Below are 23,290 nucleotides of genomic sequence, written 5' to 3'. Positions count from 1 at the left end.
CAGTGAACACCCACAATTATAAGAATGATGACTAATAACAGCGTTGTAATTAACAAGATCAACAGGAAAGCTGTATTTCTGGGTTGTACCGGTAGTTGTCGCCCTAGAGTTGATAAAAAGACACAATTACATTTTATCAAATGCTCATTTCAAACTGAACAATCACAGTCCATGTATGCTTTGATTCAAAAGCGACATACAAATAGTATATGTAATCACAACAGTAACCTATGAGTTAATACAATTTAAGCCCCCATGATGAATTGATTTTCAGTGGCCTACAAACTTTCTTCCAATCTGACAACATTTAAGGCTGGAGACTGCAGAGTGTGGTCGATGTCTTCAGTCTTTGATTCTGGCACATATGTGGTCTGCTGTATATTTGTAGCATCCTCATAGTCGGACATTTCAACATTTTTCCTCTGACACAGCTCCATTTAACTTGCTCTCACTCAAAACCAATTGAGCAAAAATGGGTAGAATGAAAGAGGAAGGATGGTCTGAAACACATACGTCAGTCACATATTAGCAGTGACTCAATTTAAGCAGGCCAACTCTTTCGACTCGTTGATCTTAGTTCAGATCAAGGATTATGTGAACATGCTCAGAACAACTGAACAGATCACATTTCTAAGTTAGTTAACCAATGGTGACAAACCAAAGTGTGAATTCTGGATAGACAATAAAATGTTATTATATTCTTCATCCAAATATGCATGCCATAGGTCTCTTTTTTTAGCATATCCATCTAAATCATTACATTAACAAATCTTCAAAACAGAAAGCTTGTTCTTAGCTGTGAGATCTGTATTTAAAGACTTAATTTAGTGAGACACATTTTGTGCGAACTGACAACTTTTCGGGTTTTCCTCAAGGGGGCAACAGAGGATTCGCATTAAAGCTGAAAACCTTTTCTTTATAATTGACTTGCATAAAATACAGCCGAAGTAATTGCGTGTGGGAGAAACACCGCAATGCTGGACCACTGTACAATCAATCAGATCATTGTTTTGACAATAACTCGCTGAAATTCGTTTTTCCTGTCTAAATGATTTACAGTCTCACTGTATGAAATAGTTTTAGTTTATGATACAGTCACCTGTCTGGTCAATTGCCTGACCTCTACTTAGAGGCGGACAACTCCCAGTGACACATTCTTCCGCGGTTGCATCCTTCGAGCGTTGCGTAGTATTTCCTCTGCACACAGTGAAAAAAAACGGCTTTCACTTATTGACAGTTTCACTCTCTCAGGTTCCCATCATTTCAAACTGTGTAGAGAAGGAGCAGGGTCCTATTTCTGGTTTCAACAAAGTTATGTACTATTGTGCATAGCCTATTTCGAGGATTTCGCGGGAAGTTTAGGCTTATGAAGATGGAAACATTCTAGTAACTGTATTTCAGTTGTGAATTAATTTAACGTTATTCAGAACAACAGAAGATGGACCACTTATGGAGTTTAATTGTGCTCCTGCATAGTAAGTATACTTTAAGGTCTATGTACTTGGTGGCCATTCGTTTCCACGGTTGTTCAGGTGTCGAAAAGTATTGGTGCATCGGTGTTGTATATTATGGACCTACAGAAAAGGTCTAAAGTCATAGGACTGGTGGGGAGGATTTTTTTGACAGTTGTAAATACTGTCTTTCTCCACAAATACCATGTGCTTGGACATAGTGGCCATGGGCTCGGACCAGTTAATTTATAGGACTTTGACCTGATGGGTGTGATTTTGGCAGGTGCAATGCTAAAGAGCTGTCACTCAGGGATCTCCAGGGGCAAAAGGTGCCTCTGTCAGTATGCCTTTGCAAACTGTTAAGGTCGCTTTAATGTATACTTGATTAGTCACGGCTACGGCTGTGTCCCTGTCCGTGATAGGTCACCAATTTCTGTACGAGGTCGAGGGTGAGGTTGTTTATACTGGACTATGATTGGTTAATTTAGTTAAAGAGTTATTTGATCCACCTGCGTTCTTTAGTTTTTTATTCTAAACCCAGCTCTGCGTTCGTGCTCAGTCAGGATTTTTCTGTCCATCACTTTGTTCTGTTTGTTCATAAAACTTTGAATTGTCCTGAAAACTTTGGGAGCTTCTTGCATTTGGATCCACATTTCATCCCCGCTTAATCATCAATTTCCAATTCTCTTTCAGTCGCTCCATTGACCTGGGCGTTCAATCTAGACATTCATTTTCCCCGAGTATTTAAGAACACTGATGCGCAATCCCGTTTTGGGTATCGCGTGTGTCACTTTGGACCGGCGCGGGATAAAAGGCAAGTTTGCACCTTTGGTCGGTCCTCACCTCAGTCGGTAGCTACAGCAACGTAACCAGTCACTGTCAGGACTACAAAGTGGGAAGACTGTGTGTCAAGTTATTAGGTGCATTTGACTTCATGCTGCGCCGGTGTCGTCTGCAGCCGCCTGCAGCCCGGCTGACTCGAAGCAGCCAATGGCATTCTCAGTTTCAAGGCAGCCGGCTGTTGGCGACGCCGGCGCTGCATGAAGTTGAACACACCTATTGACAAACTAGTAGTTATATTGAAAAACATGTATTAAAAGTTCGATAGTCGCAATATTTTGTTGTGTTTGTCTTATCTAAACAAAAGCACTACATTAAATAGCCTGGTATTATAAGTAGCCTAGGTGAGCTACAGAGTGTAGTGATAAAATAGGATCATCTAGTGAGAATCTATGATACAAGCACTGCAGGGAGAGAACCACATCGGATTTGAGTAATGGATTAGTTGTATGAGAATGACACAATGAGTAACATGTTAGTTTTAGCTTTGTATAAAACTTGATTTGTTCCAAGCTTATTTATACTTATACGCCTTTTCAGAGTTTCAACATATTTGCAGTCTCAAATGGAATGCGTTGGTTTTGTTATCAGTGGAAATAATCAGTTTTGTCTGTGTCCACTTTGGTTGTTTCCTCTGGTCTCTAGTGTGTTAGTCACAGCACCGTTCCTGGCTAACGGCACCGGGGGGCTGTACTGGTGCTCCTATGACAGTGGACAGTGTAAAGCAGTACCAGTTCAGGGTAAGTCACTTAGCCCCATTTATAATACCCAAGAGCCCCTCCACTCACACTAGGGCATGGTTCAGCAGCCAATCAAGGATCAGATTGTTCTGATTGTATTTCGGTGTTCAGTCAAGAACTGTATTCAGCAGGCAGAGCAGCTGTGGTCAGCAGGTTAGTGTGTGTGTGTGTGTGTGTGTGTGTGTGTGTGTGTGTGTGTGTGTGTGTGTGTGTGTGTGTGTGTGTGTGTGTGTCTGGACCTCTTTTGCCTTAGATACTTACTGCATGTTTCCCCACACCACACTGTGATGACACATACACACAGAAACAGAGAGGGAGCAAAAATGTATCAAAATCTATTTTTGTTATAAAATTCTGGCACCCAGAAAATGTATCAAGATTAAATACATTTGTAACATTGAGCATTCTGACTGGACAAAATGGCAGAACATTGCAATTTGTGTGCACCTATAGCACAACACCTACACCCGCCAGAGTTGCTGAAACTACAGTTAGTTTCACAATTGTGTGACTGGTGAGTTAAGCAACAAGCGTTTGAGCTCTTCCAGGAACTGTGCTCACCTCCACAACCCCCCCCCCCCCCCCTCTTCTCCTGCAGTGGATCCAGGCATTGCATTTGGGCTGTCGCTAGCATGCAGCACTGACAGAGTCATGGTGAGTGCGTGGGCATAGGGATGATTCTGAGGAGCTTGTTAACAGTTGAGGCCAGGTGTCGTAACAATAGACAAACCACGGATCATGACAAGATAGAGGGATCCTCACTAAGTGGGCTGGGATGCAACATGTATGTCGCTTTGGATAAAACTATCTGCTAAATGAATACAAATGTAAACGGGATTCAGTAGTGGGACAGCCTGACAGTGATGTCATGGTTCAAATAACGGTTTGGTCAGCACCTCAATTTTTGTAAGATTTTACATACGTACAAGGGGGATTCTGAAATCTCTATAACCTGCAGTCAAAAGCTCTCCCAGTAAACTCTGAAACCTGCAGTAAAAAGTTCTCCCACTAAACTCTGAAACCTGCAGTCAAAAACTCTCCCACTAAACTCTACTGAGCTATAACCACCCGGTGGCGTGACCTGTTTTTTAATTAACAGACAGTTAATGAAATCTTTGTTTTATATTTTTGTCTATTGGCCGTAGTCTGACCTGTACCACTCTTTACATTTACATTAACATTTAGTCATTTAGCAGACGCTCTTATCCAGAGCGACTTACAGTAAGTACAGGGACATTCTCCCCGAGGCAAGTAGGCTGAAGTGCCTTGCCCAAGGACCCAACGTCATTTGGCACGGCTGGGAATCGAACTGGCAACCTTCTGATTACTAGCCCGCTTCCCTAACTGCTCAGCCACCTGACTCCCCCCACTCTTGACAGTCAGATGTCTTTCCTATCCTTCCTGTCCAGGTATGTGGACCACATCTGGTCCATGCTTGCGACTCGTTCAACTACCTCAACGGACTGTGTGTCCAGCTGGATTCACAGCTGACAGTTATGCAGAAACTCAAGCCAGCCTATCAAGGTATGATTCACTCATATGGTTCAATTGAATAATGTTTCCCCTGTGGGTCTGTGAGGTGCATTTAATAACTATCTGTATTGTTCTGCTTATTGGGAAATGACCAATCTTGATCTTGGTTGTGAAGAGAGACGGATGATTGTCGTGGGGGGGGGGAGATTGTGATGTCTTCCTGCTTCCTCTTTACTCCTCTTTGATCTCTCTGTCTCCTGCAGACTGCCACGACTTTGGTCTAGATGCTGTGATTCTGTTTGACAGCTCTCAGAGCATCAGTAAAAGCGATTTTGATACGATGATCACGTTTATCAAAGATATAGTCCGAATGTTCACTGATACCAGTGTACAGGTGAGTGGTGGATGTACAGTAAGTGTGTGTGCTGGTCAGTTGTGTGCCAGTCAGTCTGATGACATGATCTATCTTTCACAGGTAGCAGTGGCTCAGTATTCTACCGACGCACACGCCGTCTTCCATTTTCAGAACTTTGCAGTCGATCGAAACCCGGATAACTTGATGAAGCTTGTTACCCACTCAGAGGGCAACACGTACACTCCCTCAGCTATCCGCTACGTGCTGTGAGTATGCCTCTGGAGCCGGAACACACCTCTTTCACTGCACTGCTTAGGGCCGGCCCAAGCCTTTATGGGGCCTTAAGCAAAATTGATTTGGGGGCCCCTCGGCGTCGCTTATCGTTGATTTCATTTGCTCTTGGGGGCCCTCTGGTAGCCACAAGGGCCCTAAGCAGCCGCTTAGTTCGCTTATGCCTTGGGCCGGCCCTGGCTCTGCTATATCTCCTGAGACCCAGCAAGTCATTAATGTCCCCTGTTGTGGACATCGGTTTTAGGGTAGTCATTTTGAAACTTTTTTTAAATTTGTATGTCCACCTGGGAGGGGGGGGGGGGGTAGATAACTGTGTCACTGATATGAAATACCGTTCCTCTGTTGTCCCAGTGAAAAAATGCTGACAGAAGAACGAGGCATGAGACGGAACTCCAGGAAACTGTTGGTTGTGATAACGGACGGTAAATCAAACGATCCCAAAGAATCTTTTGAAAAGGTTCTTCCGCTGGCAGAGGAGAGGGGAGTTGTCAGGATTGCTGTTGGGGTGAGTATGTTCACGGTGACGCGAGATTCTGCAAGAACCGAATAAAGATTCATGTATCTGTGGGGGGGGGGAGGGTTTAATCTCTTGTCTGGTCAGCACTTTGGTCAATTTGGGTTGTTTTAAAATGTGCGTTTTAAATAAATGGCTGTTTGCTTGTGTCACTCAGTTCTTGTCTCTGTCTCTCCTTGTCTCTATGCCTGCCTGTCTCTCTCTCTCTCACCCCCCCTCCCAACTCAGGTAGGAAACCAGGTATCTCCTCAGGAGCTCAGACAGGTGGCCTCGTCTCCTGAGGGCGTGTTTGAGACCAAAAGCTTTGAGGCTCTGAAAACCATTCAGGTCCTAATCAGAAATCAGATCTTCAACATTGAAGGTAAACACCCAGTTTCTGTAGCTGTTAAACTACTGGATGAGCGCATTAATTAGAACCTATGACTAATACGTGTAATACACAAATGACATGTGTTTCATATATAATTCATCGACACAATGTGACACAACCTTTCAATTGGCCGTTTGTCTTATTTTACCGTTTGTTTGTATTAATGAACCATAACGTGTGTCTGTGTTGTATGTGATGTCTGTGAAGGAGTCAGCACTGACAGCGCCAGGTCCTTTAAACAGGAGCTCTCACAAGGAGGGTTCAGTACAGCACTCTCTGGGGTTCGGTCTCATCATATGTATCCCTTTCTGCAGCATAAGATCTTCTCACCAACGTCTTTCTACAACCTTCGATCTTATCATATCTTTTTAGCAGCCTTAGATCTTATCCAGTGTCTTTCTACGACGTTCAATCTCATCATGTACAACTCTTTGTCTCTCCCTACCAAGGGGGCGTCTGTGTTTGGGGCCCCAGGGTCATACTCTTGGTCTGGAGGCATGGTGGAGTCTATCCAGGGAACCAACGACACCTTCATCAACGCTTCTGCAGTGGAGGCCGACATGAAGGACTCTTACCTGGGTGAGACACGAGCGCTGGCCGTTCACGTCCATGCCCTGGAGCTGACTGGATCTCTCACCAGCAGCAGATCGAACGTCTGTCGTTAAAACTGAGAACAACAGCAGTGCAGCGTGTGGTTTTGCTGTACTGGAAGTTTGAATTGAAAGTTATGTTCCACCACTATGCACTTCCCCTCACTCTGCTTTGAAGTATAACTGGTAACAAGTGTGTGGGAATGTGGTTAAGTCGACGAACACTCCTCCACTTATGACTTTGGCACTTACTGTTAATCTACCGTGTAACCTTAGTACTGGTGGTGTTTATCTGGAACGAACCAGGCCCTACATCTGATAACTGTTTTGGCAAATTAGAGATGTTGCTCTGTGGGTACATGGTAGTGTAACTTTAATGGGAAGTGTTGCTGAAGAAGTCATTTGAGAGTAGGGTTAGCACTCTGAAACTAAGTTAGTGAAGCAGTGTGGCATTTGTTGCTGTCTCTGCAGGCTACTCTGTAGCGGTGGCCGTGATGGAGGACGGCCTTGTGTACTTTTCTGGGGCCCCCAGGTACAAGCACACAGGCCTGGTCCTGGCCTTCCAGACGGACCCTGTCCTGGGACGGTGGACAGTCTCTCACAGGGTACATGGAGTCCAGGTAAAAGGGGCTCTGGGGTTCAGGGCACTAAGGAGATGCTGTTGGAGATATGAATCCTTTTTACAGTTTATTCACTCAGCAGCCACTTTTATCCTAAGCAACATACAAATTGTACATATAGAAAGTTCAGTTCGAACGGTATTTTAATGCTGTTACAGATATGAAGCTTACATAGAAGTTGTAATTATAGATATGAAGTCATGATGGGAGATTTTTGCTCATCTAGTTTTGGTTGTCTCAGTACATTATATTTTCCATCCACCCCACCCCACCACAAACTCCCCCTCCCCCCTCCCCCACACTCACCCCCCCCCCCCCCCCCCCCCCCCCCCAGCTAGGCTCGTACTTCGGTGGCGAGCTGTGTGTTTTGCAGAGGCCTGGAGAGAGTGATGCAGCCTTGCTGCTAGTAGGAGCCCCGTCCTTTCATGAGCAGGGTGTGGGGGGGGAGGTGACAGTCTGCTCCCTAAGGCCCAGGGTGAGACTCTGCTGCCTCTCTACTGCACGTTTACATTACAGTTCATTTAACAGCCGCTTTGATCCAAAGCTGTTAAATACTGTATCTACTCTCTAATATCTCCTGTCTATTGGCTCACTGATATCTACTACTCTGACCCGAGGACCCACATAGATGTAATATATGATTTGTTACTAAATTATGCTATTTCCGAGTTATACTAAATTACGCTTTTTATAACAACTACAGTGCCCTCCAAAAGTATTGGAACAGTGAGGCGAATTCCTTTATTTTTGCTGTAGACTGAAAACATTTGGGCTTGACATCAAATAATGAACGTGAGACCAGAGATCAACGTTTCAGCTTTTATTTCCAGGTATTTACATCAGGATCTGATGCACAACTAAGAAAATATCACATTTTGTTTGAATCCACCCATTTGTCATGTGATCAAAAGTATTGGAACAGATATACTTAAAACATATTTAAGTGAATAAGACTTAATATTTAGTTGCAAATCCTTTGCTTTCAATAACTGCAGCAAGTCTGTGACCCATTGACGTCACCAAACTTTTGCATTCTTCCTTTTTGATGCTTTCCCAGGCTTTCACTGCAGCCTCTTTCAGTTGTTGTTTGTTTTGTGGGGTTCCTCCCTTCAGTCTCCTCTTAAGCAGGTAAAATGCATGCTCTATAGGGTTTAAGTCTGGAGATTGACTTGGCCAGTCTAATACCTTCCATTTCTTGCCCCTGATGAACTCCTTTGTTGTTTTGGCAGTGTGTTTTGGGTCGTTATCTTGCTGCATGATGAAGGCTCTGCCAATCAGTTTGGTTGCATCTTTCCTTAAATTGGCAGACAAAATGTTTCTGTAGACTTCCGAGTTCATTTTGCTGCTGCCATCATGTGTTACATCCTCAATGAAGATTAATGAGCCCGTCCCAGAAGAAGCCATGCAAGCCCAAGCCATGACATTACCTCCACCGTATTTCACAGATGAGCTTGTGTGTTTGGGATCATGAGCAGTTCCTTTCTTTCTCCAAACTTTAGCCTTTCCATCACTTTGGTAAAAGTTAATCTTTGTCTCATCAGTCCATAAAACTTTGTCCCAGAATTTTTGAGGTTCATCTCTGTACTTTTTGGCAAATTCCAGCCTGGCCTTCCTATTCTTCTTGCTAATGAGTGGTTTGCATCTTCTGGTGTAGCCCTTGTACTTTTGTTCATGAAGTCTTCTGCGAACAGTAGATAGTGATACCTTCACTCCTGCCATCTGGAGGTTGTTGCTGATCTCACTAACAGTTGTTTTAGGGTCTTTCTTTACAGCTCTTACAATGTTTCTGTCATCAACTGCTGATGTTTTCCTTGGTCTACCTGTTCGACGTCTGTTACTTAGTACACCAGTAGTTTTCTTCTTCTTCAGGACATTCCAAATGGTTGTACTGGCTATGGCCAATGTTTCTGCAATGGCTCTGATTGATTTTCCATCTTCTCTAAGACTCACAATTGCTTGTTTTTCACCCAAAGACAGCGCTCTGGTTTTCATGTTGTTTTCACCTCTGAATACAGTCTGCATAGACAAAACCTATCTTACCCAATCTGAACCTGAGTGTAGACATTCAGTGGTATTTATTGATTGAATAATGTATGTAATAGGACACACCTGGGCAACAAAACACACCTGTCAGTCACATGTTCCAATACTTTTGCTCACGTGACAAATGGGTGGGTTCGAACAAAAAGGTGATATTTTCTAATTTGTGCATCAGATCCTGATGTAAATACCTGGAAATAAAAGCTGAAACGTTGATCTCTGGTTTCACATTCATCGTTTGATGTCAAGCCCAAATGTTTTCAGTCTACAGCAAAAATAAAGGAATTGGCCTCACTGTTCCAATACTTTTGGAGGGCACTGTATATCTCCTTCTTAAATGACTCTATAGCATTTTAACATCATTACGCTATTTTAAATCCCGTCTTTTTATACAGCCATAAATGTGAAAGTTATGCAGTGTGACAAGTAGTCTTCCTGAAAATATATATCCGTTTCTCAGGCGAAGAGTTGTACTTCCCCCTCAAGTCATGAGTTTTGATTAACACACCCTGACATACTCTTGCAGTGGTCTAATTCCTCATTTTGAGTTGACAGTTTAGACCTTAATCCACCCAGGTCCTCAACTGCACCCACACACTGCGCGGGGCCGCTGGGAACGAGCTGGGCCGCTTCGGGGCGTCTCTGTCCCCCTGTCCCGACCTGAACGGAGACGGGCTGTTGGAGCTGGCCGTGGGGGCCCCTCTGGAGAACAGGGGCCGCGGAAGTCTGTATGTCTTCCTGGGGCGACCGGGGGGGGGCCTCCAGACCAGATACAGTCAGGTCAGACCACATCTGTTAGGGAAGTGACCTAGTCATCACCTACCACCATTATCCCATCCCAGATATTATACTGTGTGTGTGTCCATATGTGCTGCAGAGGATCCAGGGGGTGAGGGGGGCCAGTGAGCTGAAGTTCTTTGGGCTGTCTGTGCACTCTGCTGGGGACGTGAACTCCGACGGCCTGGCTGACCTGGTGGTGGGGGCCAAGGGGGCTGCTGTCATACTGAGGTGAGCAACCTACAGGGACGGGGGATTTGAACTTGGGACCTCTTCATGACCTACAGTCAAATGCTCTACCACTGAGCCATAACAATCCAAAATCCCCCATTCACACGACACGATGGGTGTCGTTCCCTGCAGGTCCCAGCCTGTGATGCAGGTGCAGGTGTCGGTCTCTCTCGACCCGCCCCTCATACCTCAGGACTACTTCCACTGTGCCGGCGCCTTGGCGCTCGACACCCCTGTCGCCACGGCGACGCTGTGCGTCACGGTGCGAGGCATCCACACAGGGAGCATCAAGGGTGAGAAGAGCCAGAGGGAGAAGACGTTCAACTCACTCTCATCTCACTTCTCATATTTACTCAACCCTTGTGTTATCCTCGGGTCATTCTGACTCATCAGTCATTGTGACCCATCGTCGTATTGCGACAACTTTACCTCATGCGAAAACTAAGTGAAGCATTTTCTTTTAACCGTCGGGCTGTCTCAGACCCCCCACATCGTGAAGGTTAAAAGAAAAATGCTTTTTGTTTGTTGTTGTATTGGGTAAAGTTCGTTGTGAAAGGGTCATGTAATCCGCAGGCAGCACAAGGGTTAAGTCATTTAGCAGACGTTTTCATCCAAAGTGACATGCGAACAGTGTATGTAGAAAGGACAGCAGGAAATCCAGAATCAGAAGTGAGCCGAGAAGGTTTCTAGGCAGCAGGGAATAGGACTGACTGGGTCCAAGGAATCCCACAGGTGTCAACGAGACCATTTACAGTTATCCAAGTGACTTTGTTTGACCTCGTGTTTCCATCCTCCACTCCAGCACCTCTCCAAGCATCAGTAGAGATGTCTGTGGAGCTGGACTCCCAGAACAGGCCAGCTCGACTTCTGTTTTACCCCAGCGCCGACACCTCTCACTGGGCAGGCGAAGTCAACAGCACGGCCTGTCATAACCTCTCCATCAGCATACCAGTCAGTCGCAGCTCAATGCGTGTGTCATTCAAACCGACTCCATCTTTACTCCTACCCTGTTAAACTACATGCACAATTTATTTCATTCAACTTGACATCATCTGTTTTCACCCTCTGGAAGACCACACACCAAGCCTTCCTCTTGTTGATCGATCCTCTCTGTTGCAGGGTTGTATCTCAGACTACCGTCCTGTGCTGCTGTCAGGCCGCCTGTCGGTGGAGGGACAAGAGGTCCCAGACACGGGGGGGCTGCGGTCTGTCCTCAGCCCAGACAGCCCCACCTCCTTTACACACATGGTGAGACCAGCACACAGCCACACCTCCTTTACACACATGGTGAGACCAGCACACAGCCACACCTCCTTTACACACATGGTAAGACCAGCACACCACAGCCCCACCTCCTTTACACACATGGTGAGACCAGCACACAGCCACACCTCCTTTACACACATGGTGAGACCAGCACACCACAGCCCCACCTCCTTTACACACATGGTGAGACCAGCACACAGCCACACCTCCTTTACACACATGGTGAGACCAGCACACAGCCACACCTCCTTTACACACATGGTGAGACCAGCACACAGCCCCACCTCCTTTACACACATGGTGAGACCAGCACACAGCCACACCTCCTTTACACACATGGTGAGACCAGCACACAGCCACACCTCCTTTACACACATGGTGAGACCAGCACACAGCCACACCTCCTTTACACACATGGTGAGACCAGCACACAGCCACACCTCCTTTACACACATGGTGAGACCAGCACACAGCCACACCTCCTTTACACACATGGTGAGACCAGCACACCACAGCCCCACCTCCTTTACACACATGGTGAGACCAGCACACCACAGCCCCACCTCCTTTACACACATGGTGAGACCAGCACACAGCCACACCTCCTTTACACACATGGTGAGACCAGCACACAGCCACACCTCCTTTACACACATGGTGAGACCAGCACACCACAGCCCCACCTCCTTTACACACATGGTGAGACCAGCACACAGCCACACCTCCTTTACACACATGGTGAGACCGGCACACAGCCACACCTCCTTTACACACATGGTGAGACCAGCACACAGCCACACCTCCTTTACACACATGGTAAGACCAGCACACCACAGCCCCACCTCCTTTACACACATGGTGAGACCAGCACACAGCCACACCTCCTTTACACACATGGTGAGACCAGCACACCACAGCCCCACCTCCTTTACACACATGGTGAGACCAGCACACAGCCCCACCTCCTTTACACACATGGTGAGACCAGCACACAGCCACACCTCCTTTACACACATGGTGAGACCAGCACACCACAGCCCCACCTCCTTTACACACATGGTGAGAGCAGCACACAGCCACACAGGGCTGTTGGGTCGTTTTGGATAGTGTAGAGTATCATGTTGATCTAAACTGTGTTTTTGTTGGGTGTTATTAGGTGTAAGTCCCAGTGTTGAAGGTGAATGTGTCTACGCGGTGTTTCAGGTACTGCTGGAGAAGGTGTGTGGCGAAGACCACGTGTGCATCCCTGACTTACAAGTGTCCGTCAACTTTACCAGGTATCACATCCCTTCTATATGATCATTCACTGTGTGCATCCTTTTTCACCTGAAAGCATCTCCTATACGAAATGAATTGTGAAATGAATAGAAGGTCTAAATGTAACACAACGTGTCGTGTCTCTCTGTCCTCCAGCCCAGAGGTGGTCGTCGTCTCGGGGTTCCCGGTGGAGCTGGCGGTGGGTGTGGCCAACAGTGGCGAGGACGCCGGAGGGGTGGAGCTAACACTGACACACCCCTACTCCATGACCTTCCTCCGAGCTAAGCAGGTGACTTATGGCCCTCACTGGAATACTAGATCTTGAATTTCCTTGATTTGTAAAATGAACTGAATTGATGCTTTGGCTGAAAGCGTCTGCTTAATGTACAGGAAAATGTAACTGAACCGAATATCGGGTACACGTTCAGTTTTATGACTTGTCTTCAGTGCTGTAGTATCGTAACAAGCGTGTTGCTGTGCTCCAAGTCTTTAGGTCAGGAAGCTGTTTGGTGTTTATCCAACTCCACCGAGGTTGAAAATGTCACCATGACTACGTGTCACCTCAGTTCAGTCACTCTCCGACAGGGGTCAGAGGTCAGTAACTACTCTCTCTGTCCCCTCTGGGAAAGGATATTAGATGATGAATCAGATTGAGCAGTTGAGAGTTTGTGGGGTGAATTATGATGGGAGCACTCCCTGCCACCTTTCACCCCCCCCCCCCCCCCATCACCACCCCACCCTTCTTCCTCGCGTCCAAACCCCACCATCTCTCTTCCGTCCCAGATGAAAGTGCTGATGTCATTTGAGGTTTCGGACCTCTCCTCTCGAACCCGTCTGTTGGCTGTGAATGTGTCTGTTGGCGCGTGAGTTGCCCTCACCACACCAGTTCCAGCCACCATGCAAACTAACCACATCTCACAGGAACTTAGAAGGTTGTTGTAGTCCTGTGTGTTTTTTCCTTCAGGAATGGTGAGGAACCGGACACTCTTCATGATAACTTTGGAAGCAGCTCAGTCGCTGTCAAGCTACCCATCAACATCATCATCCGAGGGTAGGTGCAGCGATGGCTGAATGCGGACGGCAGTTTAAATGTTGAACGGATGAGAATTTGAACGTTGGAACGAATGACAATTAGACTGTTGGGAGTGACCGTATCCTTGTCTTTATGATCGTGTTCTAGAGGCGACTCCACTCAGTTCATCCGTCCACCAGAGACAACACTGATTGAGCATATATTTGTGGTAAGGCTCTCTTTGGACCAAAGTCTTTACAGCAGTAATAACCGTGTTAAATGTGAGTCTTTTATTCAAAGCGATATACAGGGGGGATTTGGACCCGCGACCACAACATCCCCTTACCCTCAAAACCCCTCTCCATACTGAGACTAACACTGTGTACTAACCAAACACTGTGTACTAACCAAACACTGTGTACTAACCAAACACTGTGTAATAACCAAACACTGTGTAATAACCAAACACTGTACTAACCAAACACTGTGTAATAACCTAACACCTTAGCCTTAATACCGTTTCACACACCTGTCCTCTTCTGCCTTTGTCTCTGAGGTGGAGAACGTGGGAGATATGGCCGCACCTGTGAACGCCACCTTCCTGCTTCCTGCTGATCTGACCTCAGGCCACCGGTGGAGCGTGACTCTGTCAGAACCCGTAAACAGGCTCGCTTGTAAACGTCTTCTAAAGTCACGACACCTGTGTCGCGTGCGGTGAAGAACCCTCACGCTTGTTTCTGTTACTGCAGATCAGCAGGACAACGTGTGAGACAAGGCTGCTCTCAACAACAGACAAAGAAACCTTGGGGAACCAGGTGAAACTTCTGCCTGGGGGGCTGCAAGCGATAAAGATGAACACGATTAGCAGAACATGACATTGCAAACAAGTCTAGGCTAAGGTTAATCTCGGTTGTAACACTTAGTTAAGGTTGTTCTTAGTCAAGGTTAATTTATTCATTCTGTATTCATTCATATTGAAATATTTATATATATATTGTTCATAAGATGGGTTGAGTTTGGCGTCTAGGAATCTGTCTGGAGGAGTATGACCAAAGAATGACAAACTTGATGACTTGTACAACATGTATTGCTGAATAAGGAAGTTGTAAATGGCCAGGTTTCCCAGATTTGTTGAGAAGATCTTAACGCTCAGAGCTTCTTTGGAGCGTTCTAAGAACGCTCTAGAACGCTCTTAGAACGTTCTTAAGAAGCTCTTAGTTAACAGCTTCTTAACGAATCTGGGAAACCCGGCCAATATGAACACAAGAACAATTATCCTGCGTGTCTGACTCTCTCTTGTCCTCCTCTTTGACAGAACTGTGGAGGAGTGACCTGTCTCCTGGCTGCTTGCACCAGTACCACATTCAGTCAGCAGCACTCAAGAGTCTTCAGATTTATTGGCAATGTCAGCCTAGAGGCAGATGTACGTCAACACATGACTCAGTGTTCCCTGTTACTCTACTACAGGATATATAGCAATATATCTGAGAGACTCACTCATCCTCACACACACACCCAGATCAACACATTCTCACGCACACTCACATCTATGCGTGCAAATACACACACCAACTCGCAAATCAACACACACACACACACACACGCTGACCCAGTTCTGTGTCCTCAGGGCTCGGGGGGGCAGGTGGAGGTGAGGAGTCGGGGGGTGTTATCGTTTGACCGGGCGGTCTACGCCCAGTACCCTGCCAACAGCTTCCAGACCCTCACAGTGAGTTATAGGACCCACCCCAGGACTGCTGGACCTCACAGCACCATCATGTCACTCTTGTGTCTGGAGTCAGGTGGCTGAGAATCGGGCTAGTAATCAGACTTTTGCCGGTTCGATTCCCAGCCGGGCCAAATTATGTTGTGTCCTTGGGGAATGCACTTCACCCCGGGGGGACTGTCCCTGTATTTTAAGTCGCTCTGGATAAGAGCGTCTGCTAACTGACTGAATGTCTGAACATGTCTCCACATGATGTGATGAGTGTGGGGGGGGGGGGGGGGGTAGAGCATTTCACTGCAAATCAAAAGGTCTCTGTTTCAAAACTCCTCCCCTTCTGTGCTTCCACAGATTGTGACTGTCCTGGACACGCCCCCCCCTTCCCGTGTGGCTCTCATCGCCTCGGTCTCTGTTCTCTGTGCACTGCTGATCCTGCTGGTGGTGTCTGGAGTTCTCTTCAAGGTTAGACTTCCTGCCACCGTTTCTGACCTCCTTGGTCGTGGTGGAGGGTTAGACAGCCTGCAGGACTGTTATAAACATGTGAATTTATCTACCTCTCCCTTTCTTTGTTTGTCCCAACAGATGGGATTTTTCACTCATCAGGTGCCCCCTAGTGGTAAGGAGGATGATACAGCTGAACCAGCCCCTACTGGAGACCCCGACTCTCTAAGAGAGACGGTCCTGTAGCCCAGACCTCCATCCCCCCTGAGGAACGGCCCCCTAGCCAGGACCTCTCCTCTCCCTGAAGCACCACCGCAGGAAAGGATGGACTAGAAGTTCCTGCCGGATGGATTGTGAAATTAGGTTCTCTCTTCACATGGACCTTACTGACTTCCATCTGCTATTCCAACCATGGAGTCTTGACAGACATGTAACAATTGTTTTGTCGATTAAAACAAAAATTCCATCCACCCATGGAATAAATTCCCAAATTACATGAAGGGTAACTGGCCTTTAGTGTTTATATATGAACTACTTAGACACATAATAGACTCTTTAAATGTAGACACATTAATTTCATATATTTGACAAACTACTTGGTCATCTATTTTAGATTTAATCTAGACCTTTTTGATTCAAGAGCTTTTATACATCATACTGGATGTTAAGTTTCACCAGTGGACCTGCAACTCCTTGTAAAGGCGATGGCATTATTAGGCACATGTGAGTTCAACAGTTTGTGCTGCACCAAGTCAAATGAATGACGGTATAATGAAACATTTACATGTAAAACACAACACCTTAGAAATGCTAGGGGGAAAAAAATTCATGTGAAGTAAAACCAATCTGGGAATGTGACATTCTATAGTCGACTCCGGTGTTACTTAAATCCGTTGAATTTTTTTTTGAAAGTGACAGTGATAATGAGTGCAGCACAAACAAGTGAATATTAAGTTATTGTGGATAGAGAAATGTGTCTGAATGGAAAAAAAGAGAACATGCATTTCAACAGTCTAGACACCAGTAGATTCAACAAGTTAATACCCTCACTGCTGTGTTCCTTACATCTCCTCTCTCTCCTCTACAAACCAACCCCAAACACAACATCTTGGTCATGAGACGCACCGACATGCACATACTATCTTATAACTCCAAACCAAACAATATGCTGGACATTATTCATATAACAGGTTAGTCATCTAAAAAGAACATAAATAACGGTTTTACACAAGTCATTGTTCGTGAGGAGACTGGATTCGTTATGGCCTTGGAGCTCTGTCGGAGTACTGGGACTCTCCATAGAGCTGTCTGCAGAGGGGAGCTCTCCTTCCTCTACCTCCTCCCTCCCTCTCTCCTTCCTCTCCCCCTTCCTCTCCCTCCTTCCTCTCCCTCCTTCCTCTCCCTTCCTCCTCTCCCTTCCTCTCTCTGTGTAGAGGCTTTCTGAGGGGAGGCAGTGGGGGGTTTAGAAGCCCAGGGGGTGAGGAGACACCACTCCTCCGTTCTCCACCACGGCCGAGGAGATGGCTTTCAGGTTCTTGAACACCTGCGAGGTGGAGCTGGACTTCAGAGCCTTGCAGTTGTCCATGATCCTGTCGTGGGCCTGCGGGTGGGCGAGAGGTCAAAGGTGAGAAGTCAGACGTGGGGCCTGAGGACACAGCTGACATCGGGGACAGAGGGGGAGGGAAAAGAGGGGAACCTCACCTCGACACACCAGGTGTCACACAGCATCTTCTCATGCTGGGCCGTGGGGAGACCGTTGCTCAGGGATCGCGACGCCCTGGGGGAGAGAGACAAAGCTTCACACCTGGGACTGGGGTAACTCTTTGGGGAAGGGTAGCCCTTGGGTCTTACCCAGGGCTGGGGTCACACCCTGGGCTACCAGGGTCTCTCTCTCCAGGAGCAGGGTAGTGCTCCACAGTGTGTGTGGTAACGTCAGTCTCACCTGGACAGAACCACCACCATGGCGTACAGGTCGATGGCACCGTCTGCCACCCTCTTCAGGACAAACTGCTCATCTGGAAGAGAGAGAAGAAGTCAGGACACCACACACACACACACACAGTACTGTCTTCCCTGTGAGGACTCAGGGAGGGCTTGATCCAGAGTATTCTCCCACATGAATAGTAAAAGTATCATCGTGATACCTGTGTAACCTCTCCAAGCTCACCTATGATCTTCTTGCCGTGTTTCAGCAACATGTCCTCCACTGTGACTCCAAACTGCTCTATGGCCTTCACAGCCTAGGGTGGGCAGTGCAAATATTGAGACATTGATACAAACACACTTGTGCACATCTCTAACCCCCCCCTCTCAAGTACACCCCCCACGCTCCTCTAGATGGGCAGTTTCCTACCAGGTCTCCAGACTGGGCCAGCTCTGGGTGGACGGAGCCCCTCAGGGACAGACCGGTACTCAGACCTGCTCTCCTGAAAATAGGGGACAAGAAACACCATCAAACACAGCACTTTGGGCTAGGGACAGACCACAGATGAGAGGAGGATGGTAGATTTCACCTCGTACAGATTTACACACACACACACACACACTGACCTCTTGGCCCTCTTGGACACCTCTCCGGCCAGCATTCCAGCGTTACCCAGCGGGTTCTTCAGAGCCTTTTGCAGCGTCTTCAGATGGTTCCCCGCATTCTACAACGAGTACGACCATGTGGAATCATGTGTGTTGACAGTGGTTACGGTTCAAATAAAACGAGATCTGAGTACAGAGTTGTGTACCTGGAAGCCATTGAGAGCCACAAACAGCCGGAGGATGTCATTGGTTCCCTCAAAGATCCGGAAGATTCTCAGATCCCTCATGACCCTCTCCACCCCAGAGTCCTGAGAAGACAACAGACCATGTGAGCTCAGAAGCTCTAGCAGGATGAAGGTGTGTGGAAATCAAACCTCCCGCTCAGAGACTCAGAAGGTCAGTGGTGTAAACGTACCTTCATGAAGCCCATTCCTCCCATGACCTGGATACACTCATCAGTCACGACCCACGCTGCCTCCTGGGGGGAGAAGAAGAGAGAAAAAAAAACTTTCAGTTACGATCTTTCTCCCAGAATCGACTCCTGACACGCGACAGATTCGTCACACTCACGGAGGCGAAGATCTTGCTGATGGCCGCTTCGATCTGGAACTCTGACGCGCCGCTGTCCATGTTCCCACTGATCATGTAGGCCATCGACTGAAACAGCAGAGGGTGACAGAGATCACACTCCGGAACATACCACGGAGGAACAGCGGGTGAAAACTGTCGCCGTGTGACAGGTGATATGGGTCATGTGACAGGTGACATGGGTCATGTGACAGGGGGCCCGGTGTTGCTGTACCTCAGTGACGTAGTGCATCATGACCATGCGTGCCATCTTCTCCTGGATGGCTCCGTACGTGTGAATCTTGCTGCCAAACTGGGTCCTGTTCGCTGCATGGTCCACCTGCACACATACAGCAGCAGGTAAACACAGACCCTTCCTTGAAACTGACCATCCAAATACTGTAGAACTGTGCAGTTCTGATCCTCGATCCACTTCTTGAACGTAGTATTTGTGTGTTGCTTTTGATAAAAGCGTCTGCTACAAAATGTAGATGATCAAGCCTGGAGATGTGACACACACACACACGGGATCTGGGAAGCCAAACACTGGCGTGGCGGACTCACAGCCTTAGCGATGACGCCCTTCATGGTGCCGGAGAGAGCCGCCGCCATGCCGAAGCGTCCGTTGTTCAGGATGTTCATGGCCACCTTGAAGCCCCCGCCCACCTCCCCCAGCACGCAGTCTATCGGCACCTTCACGTTCTCAAAGTACACCTCCGCCGTGTTGGACGCCTTGATGCCCATCTTCTTCTCTGGAGGTCCGCTGGGGGAAGACAGAGGAAGTAACACGTTTTACATGTTGTTCGTGTAGCAGAGGCTTTTATACAAATCGATATACAAATATCTTTATTCATAAAGTACAGCAAGGCATCTTCGTAACTGCAACCTCTAAGATCTGCAGTCAAATCCTGTACTGCAGAGCTGTAACCATTTCATATTTCATCACTTTTTCACACCCAAGGACCCTTTACAGAGTAATACAAAGAAAAGAACAGAACGCAGTCATATTCACAAATGTGGCGGCGAGACCTAACGTAGGTGATCTGTGACTCACTGTGTGACTCCTCCGAAGCTCCTCTCTACCACGAAGGCTGTGATCTTGTCCTTCATGAGCCCCGTCTTCTCATCCAACATGGGCGTCTTGGCGAAGACGGTGAAGATCTCGGCCAACCCTCCGTTGCTAACGGGGTAGAGGAGCGTAGGACGATGAGCACACGGGGGTCAGAGGTCAGAGTATTGTGTTTGGATACATGTGCCCTGACACCAGGCTGGGTGGAACTGGGTACCTGGTGAGTGCCTGGGGTCAGTGGTGTGTTTGATACGCGTACCTGATCCAGATCTTTCCTCCTGTGAGGTTGAAGAACTGTCCGCAGGGGGAGAGGGTGGCGACGGTCTTGATGGAAGCGGCATCTGAGCCACTGGCCGGCTCGGTCAGACAGAACGCTGCTATCGTCTCCCCTGTAGAGTAGAGTAGAATGGAGTAGAGTAGAGTAGAATGGAGTATTGTGGAATAGAATGTAATTGTCCAAACAGGATGGACATTTTTATTTGGCATCAGCTTCTATTAAAATTGAAACCTAATCTTTGGGGGGGGTATTTTATCTATGTCTCAGGAGTAGGGGATTAGGGTTAGCACTAGAAACAGATTAGCCTGGGTCTGGTCTCTCTGATCTCACCTGTGGCCAGTTTGGGCAGGTACTTTGCCTTCTGGGCTGGGTTTCCAAACAGCAGAATGCCCTTGAAGCCAATGGACTGGTGGGCACCCAGGGTGATTCCCACGCCCAGGTCATGCATCCCGACTATCTCCACCAGCCTGGCATACTGGAGGACAAGAGAGATACATTGGAGAAGTCAAAAAAGAGAGAAGTCTTGCTCGGGGGGGGGGGGGGGGGGGGGGGCTTTATAGACAGTGCTCAGGGGTTAGGCCCACCTGAGCCAGGTGTGTAGTGTCCAGCTCACCTGTGTGTTGGAGAGCCCCAGGCCCCCCAGGTCAGCAGGTACCTGGAGGCCAAAGGCCCCCATCTCCTTCAGCCCCTCCATGGTGTGGTCCTCCACCTTCTCCAGAGCGTCGTTCTTCGCCGGGTCGTTGACCTCCTGAAACACCAGAGAGGCATGAGGTCAGACTCAACTATTGACACATTACATTGAATATGCTTGTCATATAGAATACAACAAGTACAGCATTAAATCGAATTCAGAGACGAGACAAAAAGCGATAAACACAAGACATTTTGCCTAAAATGTTATTCATTTAGCAAAAGCTTTTATTTAAAGACAGACCACAAACTCACATCGAAGAATTTGGAAACAGGGCCAACTAGCTCCTGGAGGAACTGAGTCTGCTCCTCGTTCATCACTGAAATACAAGAGACAGGTTCTCTAAACACAGCTCCAGAACGCCAGGCTTCCAGGATCAAATCAAATTGTCTTCGTATAGCAACGTTCCCCTCAAACACACTCACCAGAGGGGTAGGGGAACACCTGGGCCGTGGTGATCTGGCCTTTGAACATGTTCACTGCAAAGGACTTGGATTCCTACACGAGACAAACACAGCCTCAGTCATCATATCTAAGTGTTGAGGGTCAAAACCCGCAAAGAGAGAAACGGAGAGAGGGAGAAAGAAAGAGGGAGAGAGAGAGACACCGAGAGAGGGAGAAAGAGAGAGGGAAAGAGAGAGACACCGAGAGAGGGAGAAAGAGAGAGGGAGAGACACAGAGAGAGGGAGAAAGAGAGAGGGAGACACAGAAAGAGGGAGAAAGAGAGAGGGAGAGACACAGAGAGAGGGAGAGGGATAGAGACACAAAGAGAGGGAGAAAGAGAGAGGGAGAGACAGAGAGGGAAAGAGACAGATAAAGACACAGAGAGGGAGAGAGACACAGAGAGAGATGATGTTTGAATGTTGTATTGACGTGGGTCTCACCACAGTCTGGGTCTTCTTTATGTCCTTGGCTGCTGTGGTGCTACCAGACACAGGCTTGTCCAGCACCACCTGCAGGACAACAGAAAATGTCCTCATTAACGACACACAGACTTGGAGACTGGGTCAGGGTCGACATAAGTGGAATGACAGAGAGGATAATCAAGCACAATAAAACATGGGAGAGGAAATAATACCATGTCATCTGACAGTTGCTGAATTATCAAGGCCTTCCCATTAATGTCAACAATCAAAAAGTGTTTGTTGTTTCAACATATTATCATTCATAACATAGAAAATCCGAATGTGTTATAAATGACGGCGTCAAATTTGCAGTGCTGCAACAAAAATTGTAAATGTATTCAGCTGTTTATTTTTCCATGTTGAAGACGTTACAGCGCACAGTGACCTCTACATGGCTGCGCATGATACCATCACTGAAATAGAATCCCAATGACACCTCTACCTATACCCTATATCTGACGTCACGTGATCACGATGAACTTTCCCCTACTTCCTGGGCGAATGCATTGCTTAGCTTAGCTACCATAATAAAGACCACTGTATGTATGTATGTTACATTAGCTGACATATAGGATATTGTTATTTTGTATTGACATTATCATTCTGCATATGGTATTGTTTTGGCACTATTGTTAAACTCTTTATACATTCATTTGTTTCATTTGATTTGATGGGACATTCAATCTCACTCACGCTACTAGGTTTCGAAATAAATAAAAATTGGCATTCTCGGTTAAAGGATTACAAAAACAATGAATCTTTTTTTTTAAGATAATGTTATGAAAATCCTGCTTTGTAAAGCAGCCTGACAGCTAGCAACGACAGCGCATACCTCGGCGGTCTGAGTCGCATAGAGACGGGCATTCCGAGTCGCTGCTACGGCGATCTGCTTCTGAACCCTGCGAGCAGAAAATTGTACATAATCACCCATTGTTGTGTTTTATTCGAAGTGCGTTCAGTGGAGATTCACTTACCCGGGGAACGCAGGAGAAATACGAAGAGCTGCACTGCACAAAGCTGGACTGACTTTACCCAAAAGCATTATAAATGTTGCTGGTTTGACTGTCTGGAAGAAATTGTGAAGTTACAAAAGCTGTGTTGTTTTCCTGTTTATGAAATATGCTCACAGGCGACCTTCTCTGCTTGCCTACAATAAGTAACTGACTCTGTTGTTAAATGTGGTGTGGCTCCAAGTTATATAGGTAGCAAAACTGCCCTTGTGTAAGCAGATTTTTTTCTTAAGAAAATGGCTATGCCATAGAAG

The 23,290-nt window shown here is 47.0% G+C and overlaps 2 protein-coding genes across 3 annotated transcripts; one reads left to right on the top strand and one right to left on the bottom strand.

The window, feature by feature from the left end:
* The first annotated feature begins 1,237 nt into the window (after positions 1-1,237).
* On the top strand, positions 1,238-16,494 carry LOC124467759 (integrin alpha-X-like). Of its 2 annotated transcripts, XM_047020177.1 has the most exons (30): positions 1,238-1,475; positions 2,145-2,265; positions 2,937-3,031; positions 3,630-3,685; positions 4,441-4,555; positions 4,768-4,898; positions 4,980-5,125; positions 5,502-5,655; positions 5,893-6,025; positions 6,242-6,315; positions 6,484-6,613; positions 7,096-7,244; positions 7,579-7,719; positions 9,861-10,064; positions 10,162-10,292; positions 10,425-10,585; positions 11,095-11,243; positions 11,412-11,540; positions 12,762-12,835; positions 12,972-13,104; positions 13,302-13,409; positions 13,599-13,678; positions 13,780-13,866; positions 13,996-14,056; positions 14,384-14,485; positions 14,577-14,642; positions 15,143-15,250; positions 15,455-15,553; positions 15,899-16,009; positions 16,130-16,494. In XM_047020177.1, the coding sequence occupies exons 1-30, from the start codon at positions 1,439-1,441 to the stop codon at positions 16,232-16,234; spliced, it is 3,390 nt and encodes a 1,129-aa protein (XP_046876133.1). In that variant the 5' UTR covers positions 1,238-1,438; the 3' UTR covers positions 16,235-16,494. The 2 variants fall into 2 exon arrangements, with proteins under 2 accessions (XP_046876133.1, XP_046876132.1); XM_047020176.1 differs by having other exon boundaries at positions 6,242-6,613.
* A 906-nt stretch (positions 16,495-17,400) lies between these two features.
* LOC124467760 (very long-chain specific acyl-CoA dehydrogenase, mitochondrial-like) lies at positions 17,401-23,261 on the bottom strand. Its single transcript, XM_047020178.1, has 20 exons — positions 23,001-23,261; positions 22,859-22,925; positions 22,006-22,074; positions 21,547-21,619; positions 21,376-21,440; positions 21,044-21,178; positions 20,761-20,905; positions 20,413-20,542; positions 20,139-20,264; positions 19,649-19,847; positions 19,320-19,424; positions 19,088-19,174; positions 18,933-18,995; positions 18,724-18,825; positions 18,539-18,636; positions 18,342-18,414; positions 18,156-18,228; positions 17,931-18,003; positions 17,690-17,765; positions 17,401-17,588 (listed from the first exon to the last, which is right to left on the bottom strand). The coding sequence occupies exons 1-20, from the start codon at positions 23,066-23,068 to the stop codon at positions 17,451-17,453; spliced, it is 1,965 nt and encodes a 654-aa protein (XP_046876134.1). The 5' UTR covers positions 23,069-23,261; the 3' UTR covers positions 17,401-17,450.
* Positions 23,262-23,290: the final 29 nt, after the last annotated feature.

Source organism: Hypomesus transpacificus, chromosome 5 (assembly GCF_021917145.1).
Source record: "Hypomesus transpacificus isolate Combined female chromosome 5, fHypTra1, whole genome shotgun sequence".
Lineage (NCBI taxonomy): Eukaryota > Metazoa > Chordata > Actinopteri > Osmeriformes > Osmeridae > Hypomesus > Hypomesus transpacificus.
This window is presented reverse-complemented; position numbering and strand designations above follow the sequence as displayed.